This window comes from Emys orbicularis, chromosome 16, assembly GCF_028017835.1.
Source record: "Emys orbicularis isolate rEmyOrb1 chromosome 16, rEmyOrb1.hap1, whole genome shotgun sequence".
NCBI classification, from domain to species: Eukaryota; Metazoa; Chordata; order Testudines; family Emydidae; genus Emys; species Emys orbicularis.
In genome coordinates, this window is record NC_088698.1 from 12,055,294 (window position 1) to 12,075,940 (window position 20,647).

Genomic DNA, 20,647 nt, shown 5'->3' on the forward strand with positions numbered 1-20,647 from the left:
TTAATAGTTCCAAACTAATATACAACTGTACATTGAGCAATTAATGTCCATTATCCCCTCATTGTTTTGTATCTGTCTTTCTGCTCCTCTAGTTACATTTTATAAATTTCTTGGTATAGAAAAGATGTCCATTGTTTGTTTGTGCTTAACAAATAAGCTCTTACTGTGTGTTCAGTTGAAAGTAAGGTAATCTGCTCCATTAACGCAAAATCTGGTGTCCAGACATGGGGGGGGGAGGAGCAAAATTTTCTCTAATGCTCCATGATGTGCTTTACTGTGCTATACTATATTGAGTGTTTGCCTTCTTGAGTTAAAGCGAAATGAATCTGAATATGTATTAAAATATCTGAGTTGCTTGTTTGAGATGATTCCATCTTTCTAATAATTCTCAGAGAATAAAGTCTGTGGTAATTAGTAGTGAGCTATAGGCTTCAAGAGAAGTTGTAAATAGGGTTTTCCATTTTGAACTGTAGGTGCTGGTTGCCGAGCTTTTTACAGCCTTTAAGGCCCGGATCCAACAAAACAGTTAAGCGTGTGCCTATTTTTAAACAAGATTACATAATGTGATTAGCTGCTTTTTTGGATTTGGGCCTGTGTGAACAATTGGATGAGAATCTGTACTTGAGGAAATAAGATGCACTTTTAAACATTAAATTGCAGATTATTAGGAGTGTGTCTCTTATACTGAAAATTACTGAAAATTTCAAAATTTCTTCTGAATCTCTTAAAGCCAGTAAAACAAATTTGCCAAACTAAGCATTCAGTTGCAGTAACTGTCTGTTTGTGGGCTAACTTTTCAAAGTGTCATCTACTATTTAGATGAAACGTGATCAATGGTAGAATTTCCCAACACTTTGAACAGAGTATTTTAGACTCCCCTTGTTCTCTTCTTCTTTCTAATTTCACAGGTTCATTTTGAGTTTTTGCCTTCCAATGTATAGTTATGATTTTTGCACTTATTACACACATCCCTCCACACACTACAGTGTCCAAAACAATTTGCTAGCAAACTTACTGCCAATAACATTTCTTTGCAGCTATAATTGTGTGGAAATCCAATCACTGTAAAGTTATTTCTATTTCATGTCCTTGCCTGGGTTTCATTTGAACATGGTTAATTTTCTTACCTTACTTTTATATCTTCCAAGTTGATTTCATATTTTTGTTCTGGTAGTTGTTGGATTGCACCTCAAATACTGTATATAATTTGTGCAACATGAATGCACAGAATATATAATTTTTCCTAGTAATAATTTTTTTCCCCTTTTTCAACTGTATTGTTTTGAGAAGCCTCAAAACCCCTGTAACAGACACATATGTGATTTATAGGCAAAATTATGTCTATAGTTATCATGCTTCTTAAAATTCCCTATTAGCATCTCTTCATAACTGAACTCTCTAATGAGCTGAAGCCACTACTGCATGGATGTGACTCCAGCCTATATCTTTCCATTTCCTATGGCATGAGTCATCCAGAACAGATCTTTCCAACAATGATTTCTAGTGAATCACATCAGGGCATCATGCTCCTGCCTACAGTATAGTTCATTCAGGTATTGCAACATGTGCCTCCTTAGTAAAAAATTACCCCAACTATTTACATTGGCATTCGACATGTTATCTGTATTGTCCAGCAGATGCCAGATGACAGTTTAGAGAAAACAAGTCTTATTGCATTTTCCTAAGTGGATGGCGGATGTCATTAATGGGTTTGACGCAAGATTAATGGCAACTTGTCCTTGCCTCCTCTTCTGATTTCCTGCCATCATCATGGAATCAAAAACCCATCTGTTCTTACAGTAATTGCTATATAATGTAGAGAACATGATTTTCTTGGATATTCATTTATTGGATAAAGCGGCGGGTTCCAACTTTATAAAATCAGCCCCTGTGAATATTTAGAAATTCTGCCCAGTATGTGTTCGCCAAGTTAGCTGAACTATGAGTCCATTTCATATCATTAACACTATAGTTAAGATGTTAAACACAAAAGTTTAAATTCTGTAGTCAGTTACATTAGCATAAATCCATAGTAACTCAGTTTAACTCAATGTTAGTTTTGTTCAAGTCTAGCACAGAGAGGAAAATTTGGCTCAAAATCTGAAAATGCCCACAACAGTTGTAATTTTTCCCTCTTGATCATGGGTATATTGTCTCTTTTCCCCTTTATGTTAGAATGGTGCAGAAAGTACAGTTTATAAATGATTGAATGTCCATATATTCAGCACCTTAGTTACTTTTATCATCCACAAATATTCCCCACTTAAAGATATTTTAGCAGTGGTTTGTTTTTGCAGATGTAATCTATTGCAATAATTCTTAGAGGGTTATCGCTTTCCAAATTCCCAGCGCTCAGTAAGTGCCCAGGCAGCCAGGTAGAGCTATACTGGCTGAATCCAGAGGATCATCTGTTGTTTTTTTTTCCCTCAGAAAGCCATGTACACTGGTAGTCTGTGTCTAAAACATCTGGGCTACCTTGAATCCCCATAATCTACTCTCATAAGTTGTTTGAACTCTGTAGTAAATCTTATTTTTCCTCTTTTGCTATATAAATATTTCTGTGGCAGTTTCCATTGTTTGTTTTTACTAACTTTAACATCTTCCTCGATACGTTCTATATGTATTAATTCGTCTCACTTTTTTTCCTTAAGTAAGAAAAAAATCTAATAGAAACATCCTGCGTGTTCAAAAAAAGTGCCCAATTTAGGAAAAATTGGGTTAGCCTTTAAATGTGAAATCTAGAGGTTAGCAAGCTTACTAATTATGGGTAACTCTCAATTATTTTTTATTGCAAGCATTTATAAAGCTGCCCATCACCATGGTATCCATTTTAGTACTGGACCACTTTAATTGAATTTAAAGATGGTGGCTTTTTATGTGTTGGCTGTTTTTACATATTTTATGTTATGCAGTGCCCTGAAAATCTTGGGGGTTGGGAGAGGCATTATACAATTACTTTGAGCTTTACGCACGTTTGTGTGAATTTCTCTTGGAGGGAAGAGGAATGAATGTTATGCACAAATGATTATTTGTAATAAAATACATGTCTGCCTCTCATAGGGATGAACCTCAGAACCCAGAACAAAGATTCATTGGAAGATGCTGTTTCCACCTCTCTGGATCCAAGTAAGCGGGAGGGGAAGGTTGGGTAGACAAGGGCTGGGGTGTGTGTACATGCAAAGGCATTAGGGGTTGGTGAGCAAGGAGTTGGGAGTCTAGTGAGGCCTGGTCTACACTTAAAAATTAGACCAAAGTAGCTATGTTGCTAAGGGCTGGGGAAAATTTCACGCGCTGAGCGCTGTAGTTTGGTTGACCTAACCCCCTGTGTAAAGAGGGCAGGTCGACAGAAGAATTCTTCCATTGACCTAACTACCACCTCTTGGAGAGAGTTTTCCATCAGTGTAGTTAATCTAACTTCATTGATGGAAAAACCGCTTCCATTGATGCAGTATTAAACTACGGCACTGCAGCTGTAGTGTAGTTGTGCACTGAGTATGTGGCAGCAGACAGGTTTACATTCGGCTTTCCTGTGATTGTCAGTGGCTCTCTGTAGAGCCCTTATATACTATGGCTTTACATGTTCCTGTCTAAGAATTCATTAAATCAAAAGCTGTATCATTTCCTGAATTCATCCTCTGCCCATAATTTTTATGTAACGAGCTAAAGAGGCTGTTGGACTCTCCTGATCTGCCTCTGAACCATAAAGGTTCTGTTTGGTGCCAGCTGGACAATCTAATGAAAGAGAAGGAAGGCCAGCATTTTATGTACAAGATACCCTTTACTGAAGCTTATATGCCTCCATCTATTACAAGAGTGAGGGCATGGCTCTGCTTCAGAGAACATTTCTTGCAACAGTTTGTCTTGTATCAGTTTCTTGCAACAATATTTTCCCCCCTCATTAATGTTAAAATAAAATGTTTAAGGTAAAGTAAAACAGCTTTATCGATGAGATCTGTGCAACAATGATTTATGTAACAGTAATCGCCCAGAGCTCTTAGGGCAGGTTGATTCAGGCATCCCTGGACAGATGATTGATGTAGATTATTTGATGTTGAATTATCTGTGTTTTAGATCTCCAGAATCTTACAACAATAGCCTAAATTTAGAGGGATGTGGGGGGAAAGCAGGTTACAAGATACTATTTTTCCTTTCTTCCCACCTCTTCTGGCTGTCTTCTATTTTTATAACTGTAGAAATGTTCTCTTTTCTGCTGTTGTATGCTACCTATTCCAGAAACAGGCTGTCATTCTTTCCCTCACCAACCTCTCCTACAATCATCCAGGAGGAGGAGCTGGTCTGATTTGCTTGTCCAGTCTTGGAATGTTGATTTTTTTCTTTATATGTTTCATAATATGAAATTGCACCTGATCTGCAGTAACCTCAGCAGCACAGCAGCTATTTCAGCTCTAGCTTACAATCAACAGATAATTTAAGGTATTAACTTTGAATCCCATTTGCATGATGGGATTGAATTAGCATGTGCACTGCATTGTTTAACAAACTGTGTCTTTCTCTCCCTCCCCTTTTCTCTCTTACTCGCCTTCCTTCCCTCCCCATCCAACCTGCTGGTGACTTTCATTCATATCTTACACTTACCTTTCTTTCGAACTTTCCTCTCTTCACACATCCTTCTTCTCCCTCCCCATCCCTAATTTTTCATGCGTGACCACACGTGCCCCCATTGTCTTCTCCCCATGATGCAACGAGGCAGTTCTGACACTGTCTGCTCCCCCCGTAGTGCCAGGCTTCTGTTGTACAGTTGGGGTGGACTGGAAATCTCTCACTACTCCGGCATGCCTTCCTCTCACCACGGACTACTTCCCAGACCGCCAGAGCTTGCAGAATGACTACACTGAGGGCTGCTATGATCTGCTCCCAGAAGCTGACATTGACAGGTTTGTGCCAACACTTCCTCTTGTACAGTCTCTTGCATTGAACCAAAAGGTTCCAGATAATCCCAGGCAGGGATAATCTGGTGGAAGATGAACATTTTGTGACTTTCATACAATATATAGAGTTAGCCTTTCTCTCTAGATGACAGCTTTGCACCTTTGTCCACTGGTAACATCTGTCAGTTTTGCCTCCCTCTGGATGTTTGTTAGAAATTAGTTTGAGTACAAAACTTGACATGGTTGTTTGTTTTTAAAAAATACAACCCCCATATTTCTTGTGATAAATGTCCTGGAATACTGAGTATCTCTTTTTAAAATAAATAAATAAAAAATACCCCTCCTCCACCCCATTTCCAGAGATACTTTGTTGGGAGAATTTTGGAAGGAAAACCATCGTGGAGTGATAAACCAAAAGACACTCTGAGATTCTCTTGCAATTCTGTAGTAGCCACCATATAGCAGAACACTCTCCCCAAAACCATGCCGCTTCCCTTCAACATCTCTGAAACTTCCCACCAACTATGAAGTAACAAAACAGAGCTATGTTGACTACTGCCCTGTTAGGAAGGAATAAAACCTCTCACAATGAGAGACTAAAATCTTACACTTTAGGCACTTAGAAGGTATAATAAATGGCTTTATTAAAGTAAATGAATCTGCTTGGAGAAATGTCTGCCCCTCTAAGAGCAGGATACCAGTGTTCAGGAGAAGAAGGGAATATCGGGGCTGTTGGCTACAGCACAGCACCAGGAGTGAGGGCTTCTGGGTTTTATACTAAGCTCTCCTGCTGATTGGCTCATCATTGCCAATCTTTTAACCTCTTTGTGCCTTAAATTGCCCTTTTCTGAGGAAGGAAAGTATTCTCCCCATTTTAAAGGTGTTTGAGTTTTAATTCATGTTACCGAGCTGCTTTGAGACTCTCTGATGGAAAGTCTTATAGAAGTGAATATCATTATGAATATATTTGCTAAATAGTACGAGTGCTGAAAAATACAACTGTCAGAAATTTAACTGCTGCTGTTGTAAATAAATCTTGATGGTCAGAATGCCTCTTATTCTCACTAGCTTCAGAATTGTTTGCAAAATACCAACTAATATTTCCAGACAGTTTGGTGATATCCATCCCCATGAACTGTTGATAGAAGTGATAGAAATGCAGCTGTCTTACGTCCGGGTCTTGCAAGTAGATCTGTGCAGGCACAAGGCTCCAGCTGTGCAGATTCCATTGCAGTAATAGGGCCTCAATTGGGAAAAGTGGAAACAAGAGCAGGTGTGTAGCCAGTTCCTTACGCTGATTGGTCTTGTGATTAACCCCTTGTGCTCAGGAGAGATGAGGAAGGTGTGCAGATGACAGCCCAACAAGTGTTTGAGGAGTTCATTTGTCAGCGTCTCATGCAAGGATATCAAATCATTGTGCATCCCAAACCACAGAAACCGACTACCACTGTGCCACCCCCTCTGAGCAGCAGCCCCCTCTACAGCCGAGGTGAGTGTCACCTGCTTTGTAGCTCCTTTTCTCCATAATAAATTCTGTCCTGTCTTTCCTTCACTCCTCTTCCCCCCAACAGCCTCCACAGTCATCAGTCACTCATTCTTTCTCTTCACATTTTACTTTGTCTTACATGATTGGTTACTTGGAGGGAGAGATTTCCAGATATGGGGCAGCACAAGTGCAGACAATGGAGAGTCAGCTGTGACTGCAGGAGATGGATATGGGGTTGGGGAGGTAGGGCAGAGTGTATCCAGGAAAGCAGTTCTGAACTCTGTTTGGAGACTTATAAGAACCCCTGTACCCACTGGGGTTTGAAATATGTAGGTGAGCCAGTTTAACATAGTTCGTGCTAACACAGGTTTAAATACAATTTGCCTAGTCACTGTAGAACAGGTACAGCTATTTCTGAAACTTTTTTTTTTCAATTTTAGTCTAGAATAAGTCTTTTGAAACATGACTTAAAAATGGCTGTGTCCAGTCCAGAGTGGGCAGGGTTAACCAGAACTGCCTTAAAACCATGCTTCAGCTATACCCAGTGTAGATGGTCTCTAGATTACGTGGGGTAATGCAGTCCCGCTTCCCTGTGTTGGAATCACAGTCTAAGTACAGGATTTGATTTAAAATGTTGTTAATGATGTCTTTTGGACAAAGTTAAAGTAAGGGGAGGCTTGAGGGAGGTGAATGTGTGAGGGTAGGAACGAGAATTATTACCCTTTGTGGTTTTGGGTGGGAAACAAAGGCTTAAATGGTGAGATTCGTTTGGAAAAACAACACATTAAGGGATTAGCTCCAGGAGTGAAGCACAGAGAAGGATGGAAAATGATGCTGAAATTACCAGCCCATCAGTTAGGTGCACAACACTTCCTGCAGCATGTCTACTGCTGATCTTGCTGAGCAAGCCTTCCTCAAAGAAATGGTATTAAAGATGACTCTTGGTTTAAATAGCGTTTGGAAGCTCATTCATGGAATGTTACAGTATAGGTGCAGTTTGTGCAACAAAGCTGTGACTATTAACATAGGTGAACAGAAAGATGTTCTCTTTATGTATTACTTCTAGGCCTTGTATCACGAAATCAGCCTGAGGAGGAAGATCAGTATTGGCTGAGCATGGGCCGCACGTTCCACAAAGTCATCTTAAAGGACAAAATAATTACGGTCACTCGATATCTGCCAAAGTGAGTATCTCTCCAGTCAAGTAAGTTAGCACCACCTGTCCAGCAGACTTGCTGTCTCCTCCTACCTGTATTTGCTTGGATGACTGTATTCAATGCCTTCTGTTACGAGGAGGAGCTGCCGTTGAGAGTGCCAGGATTGGTGAGGCTTGCTTTGTCTTTGTCAGATATCCTTATGAATCTGCTCAGATAAACTACACCTACAGCTTGTGCCCTTCACATTCTGACTCTGAATTTGTCTCCTGCTGGGTCGAGTTCTCCCACGAGCGGCTGGAAGAGTACAAGTGGAATTACCTGGATCAGTATATCTGCTCTGCTGGCTCTGAAGACTTCAGGTGAGAGATCTCATTTTCCATCCTAATTGCTCTTTGTCCTATTTTTTTCCTTTTTTCCTTTCGATCTACAATTGACCCAACATTTTTCTCTGTAAAGGCTTGAATAGCTCTGGTGACATGGTACTTGAGGGAGTGTTTGACCTGCTTTCATTGATACGCTATTATCAGCTCTGTTACCCTTGTTTGAATTTTACATAGCACCATTTTTGCATTGCCTGATTTTGGTGCAAAGTCTCACGCATGCTGGTATTTGTGATCTATTTCTTACCTTCCTCCATCCCCCGTGCATGCAAAAAAGTATGATGACGTTTTGTCATCCTTGGACAGTTTCCCTGACTTCATTCATTTCTAGATGCAATTCAAATTTTCTTTCCTTAGTTTTTAAAACCTTCTGTGGACTTACTCAAGTTACAGACCTTGCTTGACTCTACTCCCTCCCCTCTGTCGACTTTAAAACTGGCCTTCTCTTTGTCCCTTCACAGAGTATCCCCAAAGGTGTTGAGCGCCTTTTCCTCTGTATCGTCTATCGAGTGAACCAGCCTCTTTGTATCTTTCCATCTCATTTCAAGTCTCAACTGAAATCCTCTGTGCCTTAGCCTGTATCTCTGAAATTTATTTTCCTTTTGCTTTTTACAGTAAAACCTTGCTACAGCATTGCCTAATGGGTTACATTAAAAGTGAAGGTCCATGTGACATTATCAACCTGAAAATTAGTTTTTCTGTACTGTGTTTCAACATGCTTGGTGGTAAATACCTCCCACTGACATTCATCCTGCTGAATGCCCCATCGCATGTAGGTCATTTGATGCTTTAATGGCACAGCCATGAGAGCCGTTAAAACCATGGATGTAAGCGAGTATTAACTGCGTTAATTGAAGTGGGAGTGCAGTGGGGACCTGGTGATCTTTGCAGTTGTAACTCAGTGATATTGTAATCTGCTTGTTGGACTCTAAGCAAGTTGGCACACAACCATGTTGTATAGAATCTCTCATTCACAGCTGTGAGATAGGCTGTACCCTGTCTGCTTTTTTTATTTGTCCACCATGTTCCTTCCTCCAGCCTTATTGAGTCACTGAAATTCTGGAGGACGCGCTTTCTGCTGCTCCCAGCCTGCATCAGTGCCACAAAGCGCATTACAGAAGGTGAAGCACACTGTGATGTGTATGGAGACAAGCCCCGCTCTGATGAAGAGGAATGGCAGCTCTTGGATGGCTTCATCCGCTTTGTGGAGGGTTTGAATCGCATTCGTCGGCGCCATCGATCAGACCGGATGATCAGGGTGAGTCAGTGTTGTAACTAAACCTTAGTGGGGTGAGAGGCTGAATTTTTGAAGCACTTCTAGCTCTCTAATAACATTCCCAATTGACTGGCATTGCGGTAAGCGGTGCGGTGCTGTACTGTACACTATGCCTGTTGGCTTCATTGCTTTCTGCTCAGAGACAGTCTGTTGCTGAAACAAGACTGATATTTGGGAACCACCATCCACTGAAGGACTCTTTCACTGCTTTGTACTGTGGCAATGGTGAATGTGGGGGCACTGTGCATCCTGCTTCTAAGGGAATGATGCTCAGAAGATCCCTGTCCTCTATGGAATGAAACAATTCACTTTTCTGAACTGAGCAGGCTGAGTGCTGCACTCAGCAGCTCGAGTAAAGGAAGTCATACAGGTCGGTGGATCTGTTGTCTATAATTGTACTTTGAGAGTCACCAAATGGCCAATACTATTAGCTGTTGTTTACAGGAATATGAAATTCACCCAAAGAGTCCTGTGCTGCGTAGGAAGTGTATAAATGAAGGAGAGTATGTTTAGTAACTTTGCTAGTTCAGGGGGGTCTAATTATTTTTCCCATCTTAGGTTTTGTCTGCAAGGGGGAGAATGAACCACCTACCTATTTCAGAATAACTCGCCTGTGTGGAGATACTGTTCTGGAATAAATTCTGAAATAATTACTCCATTTTGTGAGCACAGTAATTATTCCAGAACAAAGTCACTTTTATTTTGGAAAAGTCCCCCGATGGGGAGCTATTCTGGAATTGCTATTCTAGTCAGTTTCCCCGTGTAGAGAAGCCCTTGCTCTTTTGTTAGGTGCTGTCTCCAAAGTATTATCACTGTTATAAGGTGTGACTTTATTGTTGATCAGCTGAACCTTGAAGACCTTGACTCATTGTTTCCTCTTCTGTTCCTTTTTACTTAGAAAGGGGCTGCTCTGAAAGGCTTGCAGATGGCTGGCCCAATCTCCTCTCACTCTCTGGAGCCTTCTGGGCCTCCTGTTGGGAAGAAGGGAACCTCGGCCCTCTCAGCCCTGTTGGAAATGGAAGCCAGTCAGAAGTGAGTCTGAACGCTTAAGTTAATAAACACCCTTATCACAGAGCACCCACCTGGCACGGGCTTCAGCACATTGGGGAATTTATCATCAAACAAAGGAAGCACCTCAGATTTTGCTCCCTGAGAGGAGTTACAACCGTGGGGCAATGCCATTCTTTTCAGTAGGACAGGGTATGTTACATCTGTACAAGTGCAAGGGTAGCAAAGAGAGAAGATTATATTAGTAATTTACAAGGACATCATCACCATGGTATCTTGGTGCATCACACGTGAAACATGTTTGTACCACTTGCTACGGGCAGCAATACTGGTCCTACCCCCGAATGAATCACCTACCCACTATGAGAGAAATAAGGAAAGTGGAGGAAGTGGTAAGGAAGTGCCTTAGTTTAGATCCACCCAGCATAGTCTTGGCTAAAAAGATGAGCCTTGCACCAGGCTCTGAAGGATGACCATCTCTGACACTGACAGTTCAGAAGGATTGAGCTCCACATTTGAGATCCTTCCATCCAGCTGGTAGGATACAACACAGTCAGTATAACATTACTTTGTATAGAATTGTTCATAAAACATTTGGGGATATGGTTTGTCGAGTCCAGTAATATATCATTAATATTCTTGAGTTATGACATCAGACATCAGCAGGTCTCTCAACTACACTCACATTCCAGTAATGAAGTTCATGTTCATGCTTGCTTATATCCATTACTGTTACTGTTCTGAGGGTACTAAACATCATATGGGAATGTGTGTGATCTATTAAGACCAAGCTAGCAGGAAAGCTGTACCAATGTCAGTGCAAACAAAACTATTTCCAGACCCTTGCTGAAGACACCCTGCTTCCAATCCGGTTGTGCCCATCTAGGACTGACAGCCATAGCTCCTCAGATGATCTATCCATTGGGGGTGTGGGAGAGAGGCAGTCTCTAAGCTAACCAGATCCCAAACCGTAGAGATCTTTATGGATTAAAACCAAGATCTTTAATGACACAACAAATTTATTTGGAATCTCCTGATTAATGTTGTTAGAATATTCAAAATCTTCATTATGAACTAAAACACTTCAGAGGAGGTGGTAGGAAAGTTACTTCAACTCAGGAAATATAACATACAGGGAGGAAAGAGACTAAACAGGGAATTGCTGGTGTGATTCCAAATTCCATTTTGTGATAACACTAGAGTCTTCTTTGCTCTCAGTGCTGTGGGTGGATTTGAGAGTAAGTCCCATTATCACAGACACTCTAACTCCTTGTTAACGCCCACTCGTGCTAATCAGTTTTACGCACACACTCGCATGCACCTTCCCACATGAGGAGAGAATTAATTCAAGTCCTTGAGCAGGTGACACCAGCAGGGAGATGAGTCTTGCAGAAGGATTTTTGAAGCCACAGCTCATACACTGTAGGAGACACTGCTGGTTAACTATGTTTGCATGTTAGCTTTGTGAGCTGCCTTCCTTCTCTATTGGAATAGCTTCAGTGTGTTTGATTTTCTGGTGCAAGACTAAAGCCTTGTCCACACCTGAGATTTCAGCCACCAGTGTAGCTGCACCAGCGCTGGTGCAATGCAATTTATATTGGTGCATCTTAGAAACTGAGCTACCTTGTTTTAAATCACATCTACACTAAAGATTAGGTATGGGTGCGGCTGCACTGGTAGCTAACAACTCAGCATAAGCAAGGCCTCAAACCTCCTAGTTACCTCTTCCCTCTGTTTTTGTGTTGGGCTTAGCAATGCATTGTGGGATGGGGGCAAGCACCTGTTCATTTTACATGAAATGTCAATTAATCTTCTTTTCTGTATCTCAAAAATGTTTGTGTCAGTTCATACTGGCTCTGTTTTGACTGAATGTCCATATTTGAGATTCATCAGCTCAGGCAGAAATAGTCTATAGGTTCATGTAAAAAAAAAAAAGACCTAAATAATATATTTTGGCAGTCCCAACTACCATTTTCCTCTTAAAAACAAACAAAATGCTCAGCTACTTGTAAGAGATTTTCACTCTAACAACTCCCGTCATAAGACAACAGAGTTAGTCGCATTTTATAAATTCTAGTACTATTCCTTCTGCAAATCCCTATGGAGAGTGCTCTATGATAGCTGCATTTGCACAAAAGTGTCTGCCTAAAATGGCTGTAAAACTGAGGCTAAGTAGATGTGTTACCAGCGATAATTTAGGAATGATGGTGAGTAAATTCCAAGAGTGCTGGTACCAGATATACCACTGAAAACAAGGAGTTTGATGCTAGTGTACTAGGGGAGAGCTTTGAACATATTCAGAGGGCAGCAAGTACTGTGCGCTAGGAAAAGCAGTTAATAGATTCAGGACTCCAAAGTATTGTGTATATGGGGTAAAATCCTTTTCTAAAAAGCTGATAGACCCCTTTGAGGTTGAGTGTAGGGGAAAGCATCTGTCTCTAGAAAGCACAGCAATGCTTCCTCCCAAAACAATAGTTTTCAGCCAGTGTATGGTCCAACCTGGGACACTATGTAACAATCTTTATGGCTTTTTATCCTTTGTTTTAGGACCCTGGGGGAGCAGCAAGCAGCAATGCTTTCTGGGAAGAGCTCTGCCCAACCTGCTGAGAGTGGGAGCATTGCCATCACTCCCACCTATGTGGACAGTCCACGCAAGGTAACAACACTCTGGCCCAGTCTCTAGTTGATACTTGAGAGAGTCTCTTCTGAAATTAACAGAGTTCTTGGAGTGATTGTACACACAGATTCCACTCTTGATTCGCATATGCGCCATACGTGTGAGGTCAGATTTTTTTTTAAAGCTAGCACCGTCTGTTGGGGCTGCTGCTTTGCATCCTAGATGTCCTTGTGCATCCCCCTCCCACCCCCAAAAAGGCAGAAAGGGTGGGGCAGGTCCAGCTGTCCCTCAGTTCATTCTCAGTTCATGTCCCCTGCAGCGTTGGCCTGCTTCTGTGTGCACTGTGCTTAGTTAGTCTTCTTGCCCATTGGCAACACACAACTTGTTTTGCTTTATTTTAGACAGGTTCAGGTTTTAAGATAGAAACACCACATAGACAGCCTCATACAGGGGCTCTAGCAAAATGGCAGAAGCTAAATCTCTGAGGTTTGAAACCTGCCCCTTGTGGGAAGCTTCAATGCCACTTAATGATGGGCTCTTTAAGTGCTTATTTTGTTTAGGAGAGGGACGTATTCCTGAGCGATGTACCGTATATCACCTCTTTTCTAAGCAAACTCAAAGATAGAAAAGCCTGCTTAAAATTGTTCCTCTTGGAGCACTCTGCAAACCTCATTGGACACTGAAAGGAAGGATGCAACTCTAGACCTCAGTCCTCCAGTCTGTCATTCTCAAGAGCCCCGGGGAGCCGAGATTCCACCCTAAGCCTCCAGAGCTATGTTGACCGAGAAGCTCCAGTTATTTGCCTCCGTTCTGGCTTTGACGTCTGATGGGGTCGGAAGGAGCACTGCTCCAGAGCTGAGGCACAGGTGCCTACTGAGTCAAGACACAAGATTCATAAGTCTGACTTGTCTCGGGATTAACTATCAAGGGGCAGCCAACAGCCTGAGAAGGGCCCCTTTGGTATCTTGGTACTGACCATTAAGAAAGCGTTGATGGTACAGTACCCAGGGCATATACAGCATCCCCTTGAAGATCTGGGTTTGAATGTAGTTTGTATTGCAGTTGAACTGGCACTGAAGTTTTGACCTTTTCACTAATAAACACGTATTTGTGTTGGAGACATGGACCTCACTGAGCTGCATGAGAGGAGAAGGTCAATACACTTAAACTTGGACAAGCTTGGTGCAGAATATGAAGACTGAAGTACATTTGCAAACCTTCAGACCCTAATTTGTGCTATAAAATCTCATCTTAAACCTCTACTGCATAGTAACCTGCACTTCTTCACTCCTCTCCCCTAGTTTAAAAACCACACTGCTTTTTGCACCATTGCTGGGATTTTGCATAGCAGGACGTGGGGGAGGAGAGTGATATGGGGAACCAGCATGCTCTACAGATGGAGGAAGGAATAGCTTGGCTGTCAGTGATTCCTGCTGACTCCATTGGCAAAGTATTTTATCACATGCTACGTAGGAGACCTTGCTCTAAGCACAAATGCTGCTGGCCATAATCGAAAAGTAACCATATTAAAATCTGTCCTTCATGGAAGATTTAGTGTAGAGTTCAGACAAGTTCATCAGTCACTGGCAGTGCTTGGATACTCCAGTGATAAACTCTTTTATAAATACCTACAAATAGAGATTTTAAAGAAAGCAAAGGGTATTTTCACATTCACAGGTTACAATTAAATGTTTCCATTTGTATATGAAAGATTCCGAACAATAGCAAACCTCATCAAGCAACTTCAGACTCACCCAAAAACATCAATAAGAGCATGTCTCAGACTTCTGGAATACCTGACCTCATGCATCACATAAACATCCTAGAGCTCAGAGCCATCCACCTGGCATGCAAGGGATCCTTGCTGCTACCCCAGGATCAACAATCCAAGTGCTGACAGACACTACCACAGCTGTGTGTTATATCAACAGACAAAAGGGAGCATTCTGAGTCAGTCACACCAAAATGCACCTTCCCAGGCTGCAGGACACTATGGTGGATCAACGCAGCAGGCAGTTCTCAGACAACCATGAGTGGTTAGCATGATGAGTTAGCTTGGTACAAAAACCATTTGGGGAACACCTGGCAGTTTGTAAAGTTGCTTGCATTAGCATGTGTGTTTGGGGCCACAGCTCACCTGCCATGTTCCTGCACCAAAGAAGGTGCCAAGTTTATAACCATGTGGTGAAGTCCGTGAGGACATAAGTCATGTGTACATGTACCCCAGATACAGGCCCAGCTTAGTAACTTCAGACTGGAGAAAGGCTTGTGCCTAAAGAAGGCAACAAAGAATGAAAACACAAATGAAAACCTAGAGAGGATCAATTGCTTTATCTTTTTGGGAGGAGGCTCTTGGCACAAGTCCTTGGTTAGCAGCAAGGGAAGAGTCCATGCCAGGTATGTGTGTAGGAGGGGGAGTGCCCATTTAATTTGTGCATGCTTTGACATTGGTGAAATAGCTTCTCTACAGTGAATTTCTCTCCCTCTCCCCTGCACCGTAATAGAATTTGAGGCTGTGTTCAGAGCTGCATGTGCTTGGACAGGCCCCTGATCAGTGTGATGGTCTAATGTGATTGACTGGGGCATCTGTAACAAGGAGGCGGAATGTCTCAGAGCAGAGTCTGCTGATGCTCTGAATTCTGATGTGCCTGCCTATCTGGACGGAGGTGTCTTTTTGGTTTTTCACTCCCTCCCTGTGGTGACTGCACACTTGCACAATGCTGTCTTTGCTTTTCTTCACCTCCTTGTTCCTGTCACTGCTGCCGCTGCTACTGCTTCTACTTCCTCCGATGCCTTCAGGATGGGGCCTTCTTTATGGAGTTTGTTCGCAGCCCACGCACAGCTTCGACCTTCCACCCGCAGGTCAGTTTTGAATCAGATCTTCCCATCCCTGGCATCTGGATTGAAACAATGAAGTGCATCTCAGGTCCTGAACTTGTAACTGAGGAAGCTAGGCCTGGGCTAGTTACCACATGTGCTCACTAGTTTCTGCAGTGGTGAGATGCGCATTGCACCAAAAGGACAGTAATTAATATAAAGGGACTGCTGGTGAATGCACTTATTTCCATCCACAGCTCTGTATTTGTATTGTGTTTTGGATACTCCTGTACCCTGCCTTGTTATTCTTTACTTGCCAAATACTCAAACTTTTCCTTTCACATCGTTAGTAAGTTCCTGATTTCCACCTTCCTTCACTAAACAAGAATGGCAATAGCTCTTACTTGTCTAATTTTCTGTTAAATATCTCCTGTGATATCTGCTTGATAGCTGGTGCTGTATTGAACCAGGTCAAGGTGCCACCTTAGAATTCTTAGGTCACTCAGGGATGGAAACATTGTGGAATTCACTGTGGTCTCATGGGGTAGTAATGTCAGATGCCATTTGCGCACTCCTTAGTAGTTGGTTACAGGGTAATACATCCTCAGAGGGTGCTGCTAGTCCAAGCCAGCTCTGGGGTTGGGAGGGATGAATGTGCTGTAACTTCAATATGGAGCATCTGCCACTTTTGGCTGTATCGAAAGGGCACACTTTGCAAAGTGTGAGAGCTTGGGTGGTGGCAGCGAGGAGAGGTGACACAGAGTAAAGCCTTCTCCAACCCCCCGAACTGTCTGTCATCCTCCATCAAACTCCCTGCCGAGGGGAGCTGTATGCTGTCAGTCAGGCCCTGTGCTTGAATCTGGGCACTGTGGAATCACAAAGGCAGATAAGCCCTAATTGTACACCTGTTTGAGTTAGACTTTCTCTGCCGTTCACGTCTCCCTCACCCACTCCTCTTATGTAGCTTTTACGTAATTTGTCTTTCCCTAAGCCATATGTGTTAATGGCAGATGGCAGCTGATAATTACAGCCTGTCTTTTGCTGAATCTTTCTGCATTCCCGTTCTTTCTGAAAGGCTTTTATGTTAATTTTTGCTAACTATTCAGTCTGCCATGGACTAGTACAAGTGTTCCTGCGGGAGGAAAGTGTCCTGTAGTATCACTCAGTGACATGGCGGTGGGCGAGTGCCAATCAGTCTCCCGATACTACCCTAAAAAAAATCAGATGGATTATGGCTTCTTTTTAGAGAGAGAGGAAGAGAGAGGTGTGCATGGGTGTTTTTTGTTTTGTTTTGCATAATGAAAGCTGAAATCCCTCTGCTGAATTCACATGCTTCAATCTCAGAGAAAGAGCTGAGGTTATCTTTTAAATTGCTCACCCCTTCCATTCAGTGACTTGAGATCCTGTTCTATCAATTGCCATGGCTGTGTGGTGGTGCTTATTCTCTTAAATCTAAATCCTTTCTTGTTCGTTTTAAAATTTGAAAATATCAGACTGCAGCCAGCTTTGCTACCTTGCCACCAGTTCTCTTAGCATGGTTGCTGCTTACTTGATGATCTTTATGTTAATCTGGGTCAATTTGGGACACTGATGTTATGAATTGCAGAGTTGTCAGTAGCTCTGACCAAAACAAGATTGTGTTTGTCTTTGTTGTATATGTATAGCTGCATAAAGGACTGCTTGCCCCAGGAAGAGTCTGAGCTGGGGTGCTTACGAGAGGCTGGGGTAGTGGGAAAAGGATTGTGCTGTGAATTACAAGGTGTTGCTATGTCGCGCTCCTTACAGGTCTCTATAGATCAGACAGTTCCTCCAGCCCTGGATGGCAACATGTTGATAAACACAGGCCAGTCAGCTGATAGGGGCAGCACTCAGCCCCTTGGAAGCTCCCAGAATATAGGAGACCAGGGATATGCCACAGCTGGCTCCATTGAGAACAGGTAAGAAGAGCACAGCAGTTCTGTAATGATATTCTGTTCAATACATTCCTCTTGCTGGTAACAGGAGTGGGGGTACTTAGCATAGGAAACATAGGACAATATGTGCTGTGCTCATGCCATGTGTGTCAGCACTGGAAGGCACATGTCACTTGAAGACCATGTTCTGTGACTTAGATGGAGAATGCTGTCCTTGAATAGTGGCGCTAAAACCAGTCTTCTAGCCCAGTTGTCCAGCATTGAATGGACATGAGCCTGATTTCCCCCACCCCAACAGTCTGCTCCTTCCAGAACTTTTTTGTGGTCTATTAGTGGAGCACTCTGAGGAAGCCAGGGTTTGAATGGACGTGGAAATCCAATACCTTCTCTTCTCTGAGGAGAAAGGGGTCTCTCCAGTGCATAGTTGGATCAAGTGGATTGTTGGAATCCAAGGGTTCCAATCTGGTGGTGAAACATGGTGGGGGAAGTGGTATTAAAAATAAACTACAGTAGCACCAGTTTCCCATGTTAGTATCTTTAAAATGGCATGTTTTGAATTGCTTCTGAACTACAGTGCATGCAAATAGGGTTTGTATAGCATGAGTAAATCCAGTGCAAAAATGTGCTTACAGCTTTCACCTGTTCTTTAGTCATCTGTTTATTCCTTAAAGGTAACTAACTCCTCCCCTTTGCTCTGTGCTGCACTAAGGAGGTTTCCTAAGGCAAGAGCTACATGCGTAGACTCTCCTGCCTTTTGCAAATTACTGGCACATGCACCAAGAACAGAAGATAAACGTGGAACAATTACTGCTGTGAAGAGAAGAAACAGCAGCTCTCCTAAACATCTGCCAAACTAGACTGGCAGCTACAGGACTGTTAAACACAATTTTGTTTACTTTCCAGCTCTCAGCAGTCTTCTGCAAGCTCCCTGACTTCTTCCTCCACTCTGATCGAGATTCTTGAAGCCATGAAGCACCCCACGTAAGTTTTGAGTCAAAACATGCCTAAAATCTCACTGTGAGGCTTTGAAGCAGGATTTGATGGGTGGACACCCAATGGAAGAGTTTCATGGTCTATGGTGGAATAGCTTTTCTTTAGCAATCTTTGTATTATTCAGTTCTAGCCTCTCCCAGCAGGAGTCCCTGTAGAAATTAAGGTACAAAAATGTGGCTACATAGAGTTCAGGTGCTACAGTCCCAGGCCTGCCTAAGCAGGAGTCACTGTAGAGGGAGTAATTTAGGAGCTTTCTCCATTGCAAAATACAAACTTCTGCAGTCTCAGAGACTAACGGTACACAAGCTACAGAGAACTTCCGATTTCTCATTCTGGGTTTTCCTCCTCTGCAGTAGTAATTTTTCTGTCTTTCTGTGTGATTTCAGTGCATGTTAATTACATGCTTAACTTGTTGGTATTCAGTACAGGGATCCAGCTGCTCTCTGAACAGAAGGGCCTCTCTCCGTATTGTTTCATCAGTGCTGAGGTAGTCCACTGGCTGGTGAACAACCTGGAAGGGGTGCAGACCCAGGCTATGGCCATTGACATCATGCAGGTGAGAGAATTGACAAGAGGGCAGGTGGATGAGCCAGAAATGTCCCATTCAATGGGGAAAGCATAGATTTTGGGAAACTGTAGTGTGTGTGTGTGTGTCATTTAAAATCCTCTTACTAATATATATTTTTCAAGAGTGTCTCCACTACTATGTATGTATAGGGAAATGGGACCTTCTATCACCAGGTTTTTATACCTCTCCTTCCCCCAATAAGTGTTGGCTTGAGATGGAGATCACAATAAATATGCAACAATGTTTGTTTTGTAAGTCAGATACTGGCTGGAAAAAATATTTTCTTCAATGGTTTGATTTTAGATGTCCTATCACAGAACAGCATGATGATGTGCAATAGGTGTTGCATTTTTTCCCCTGCTGGTGTGATGGTGGCAGTTTTACATACAATCTCACACTGACTGGTGGTTACCAAAAGCCCTAGTTTTAGCTAGGAGTGTAAGTCACTGCAGTGTGGTTGTATTTTCTTCTTCCTGCTTTGGGTACTGGAGCTGTCACGAGAACAGTGAGCATTAAACTGTTCTGTTCAAGGATACTTAAATAAGTACACACACTATATGTAATACTCACTCACTCTGCATGGTAGGTTTTTCTCTTCCCTGTTGAACCACATCAGGGTTTGTGTTTTGAGGCTCAGAAATGCTCTAGAATTCACTTCTACTGAGACTCCACACCAGCTAGCACAGAGGATCCTAGAACCTTTCTGAGCCCTGAAGCCATGTGATGGCTACTTGCAGCTCCCTGAAAACCCATATGTAAGACAAAGGCACATAAGTAAGAGGGCAAACGCTGGAGGTAGTAGGCAGATTGGAAAGAGACTAGTTAGTAGGGAACTTCAAAGGGACAAAATACAAATTATCTGGAAGATGAGGACTTCTGACCCTGTTCACTACTAGCCTGCTGGGTTTTCAGCACGTCTAGGGAAGCACTGCTGCCATTCTCATCTTTACAGGTGAGGATCTTGAACCTTTAATGTCTCCAAAGGAAAGACTCACTTTCCTTATGTCTCCCCATTCCCACCCCAAAGCCCCGATTCACCACTGAAAGCTGCTTTTCATTTGTTTTTTCTTTAGAAAATGCTGGATGAGCAGCTGATTGTTCACGCATCTGGAGAGGCCTTGCGCACCTTCATCTATGGGTTTTACTTCTACAAGATTGTCGTTGATAAGGAGCCGGACCGAGGTCAGACTTTTATGTAACTACTGAGCTTTCCCCTATTGCCCCTCAGTGTAGACCTTGAATTTTGTTGAGTTGTTGTAGGTGTTGCAGCAGAAGTGTATCCTGAGAAGGGATTTGAAAGGGGAGCACCCTTAAATAAATGTTTGGAGGAGGGGGGATAGTGTATAGGGATCCAAAGAGATGCCCTAGCCTTTGTGAATGTAACAGCAAAAAATAAAGGGTAATTTAATGACAGATGGACAACTCAACTCTCCCCACCCTCCTCACCACATACCCTTTAGAAAAGATCACCAAATTTCCTTGAACTGTCGACTCAAAGGATGGGAATCGGAGGACAAATGTGAGATCTCCAGCTCCCTCTGAA

The 20,647-nt window shown here is 42.5% G+C and overlaps 1 protein-coding gene across 1 annotated transcript in view; it reads left to right on the plus strand.

Annotated features, from left to right (window-relative positions):
• DEPDC5 (DEP domain containing 5, GATOR1 subcomplex subunit) overlaps positions 1 to 20,647 on the plus strand; it is a 59,066-nt gene that overhangs the window by 26,646 nt on the left and 11,773 nt on the right. Inside the window, exons 25-37 of the mRNA XM_065418054.1 lie at positions 3,061 to 3,126; positions 4,739 to 4,895; positions 6,218 to 6,378; positions 7,442 to 7,559; positions 7,724 to 7,891; positions 8,951 to 9,170; positions 10,087 to 10,220; positions 12,744 to 12,852; positions 15,613 to 15,675; positions 17,416 to 17,567; positions 18,447 to 18,524; positions 18,960 to 19,092; positions 20,178 to 20,286. Coding sequence (XP_065274126.1) covers positions 3,061 to 3,126; positions 4,739 to 4,895; positions 6,218 to 6,378; positions 7,442 to 7,559; positions 7,724 to 7,891; positions 8,951 to 9,170; positions 10,087 to 10,220; positions 12,744 to 12,852; positions 15,613 to 15,675; positions 17,416 to 17,567; positions 18,447 to 18,524; positions 18,960 to 19,092; positions 20,178 to 20,286 — 1,668 coding nt within the window. The remainder of the gene's footprint in view (positions 1 to 3,060; positions 3,127 to 4,738; positions 4,896 to 6,217; positions 6,379 to 7,441; positions 7,560 to 7,723; positions 7,892 to 8,950; positions 9,171 to 10,086; positions 10,221 to 12,743; positions 12,853 to 15,612; positions 15,676 to 17,415; positions 17,568 to 18,446; positions 18,525 to 18,959; positions 19,093 to 20,177; positions 20,287 to 20,647) is intronic.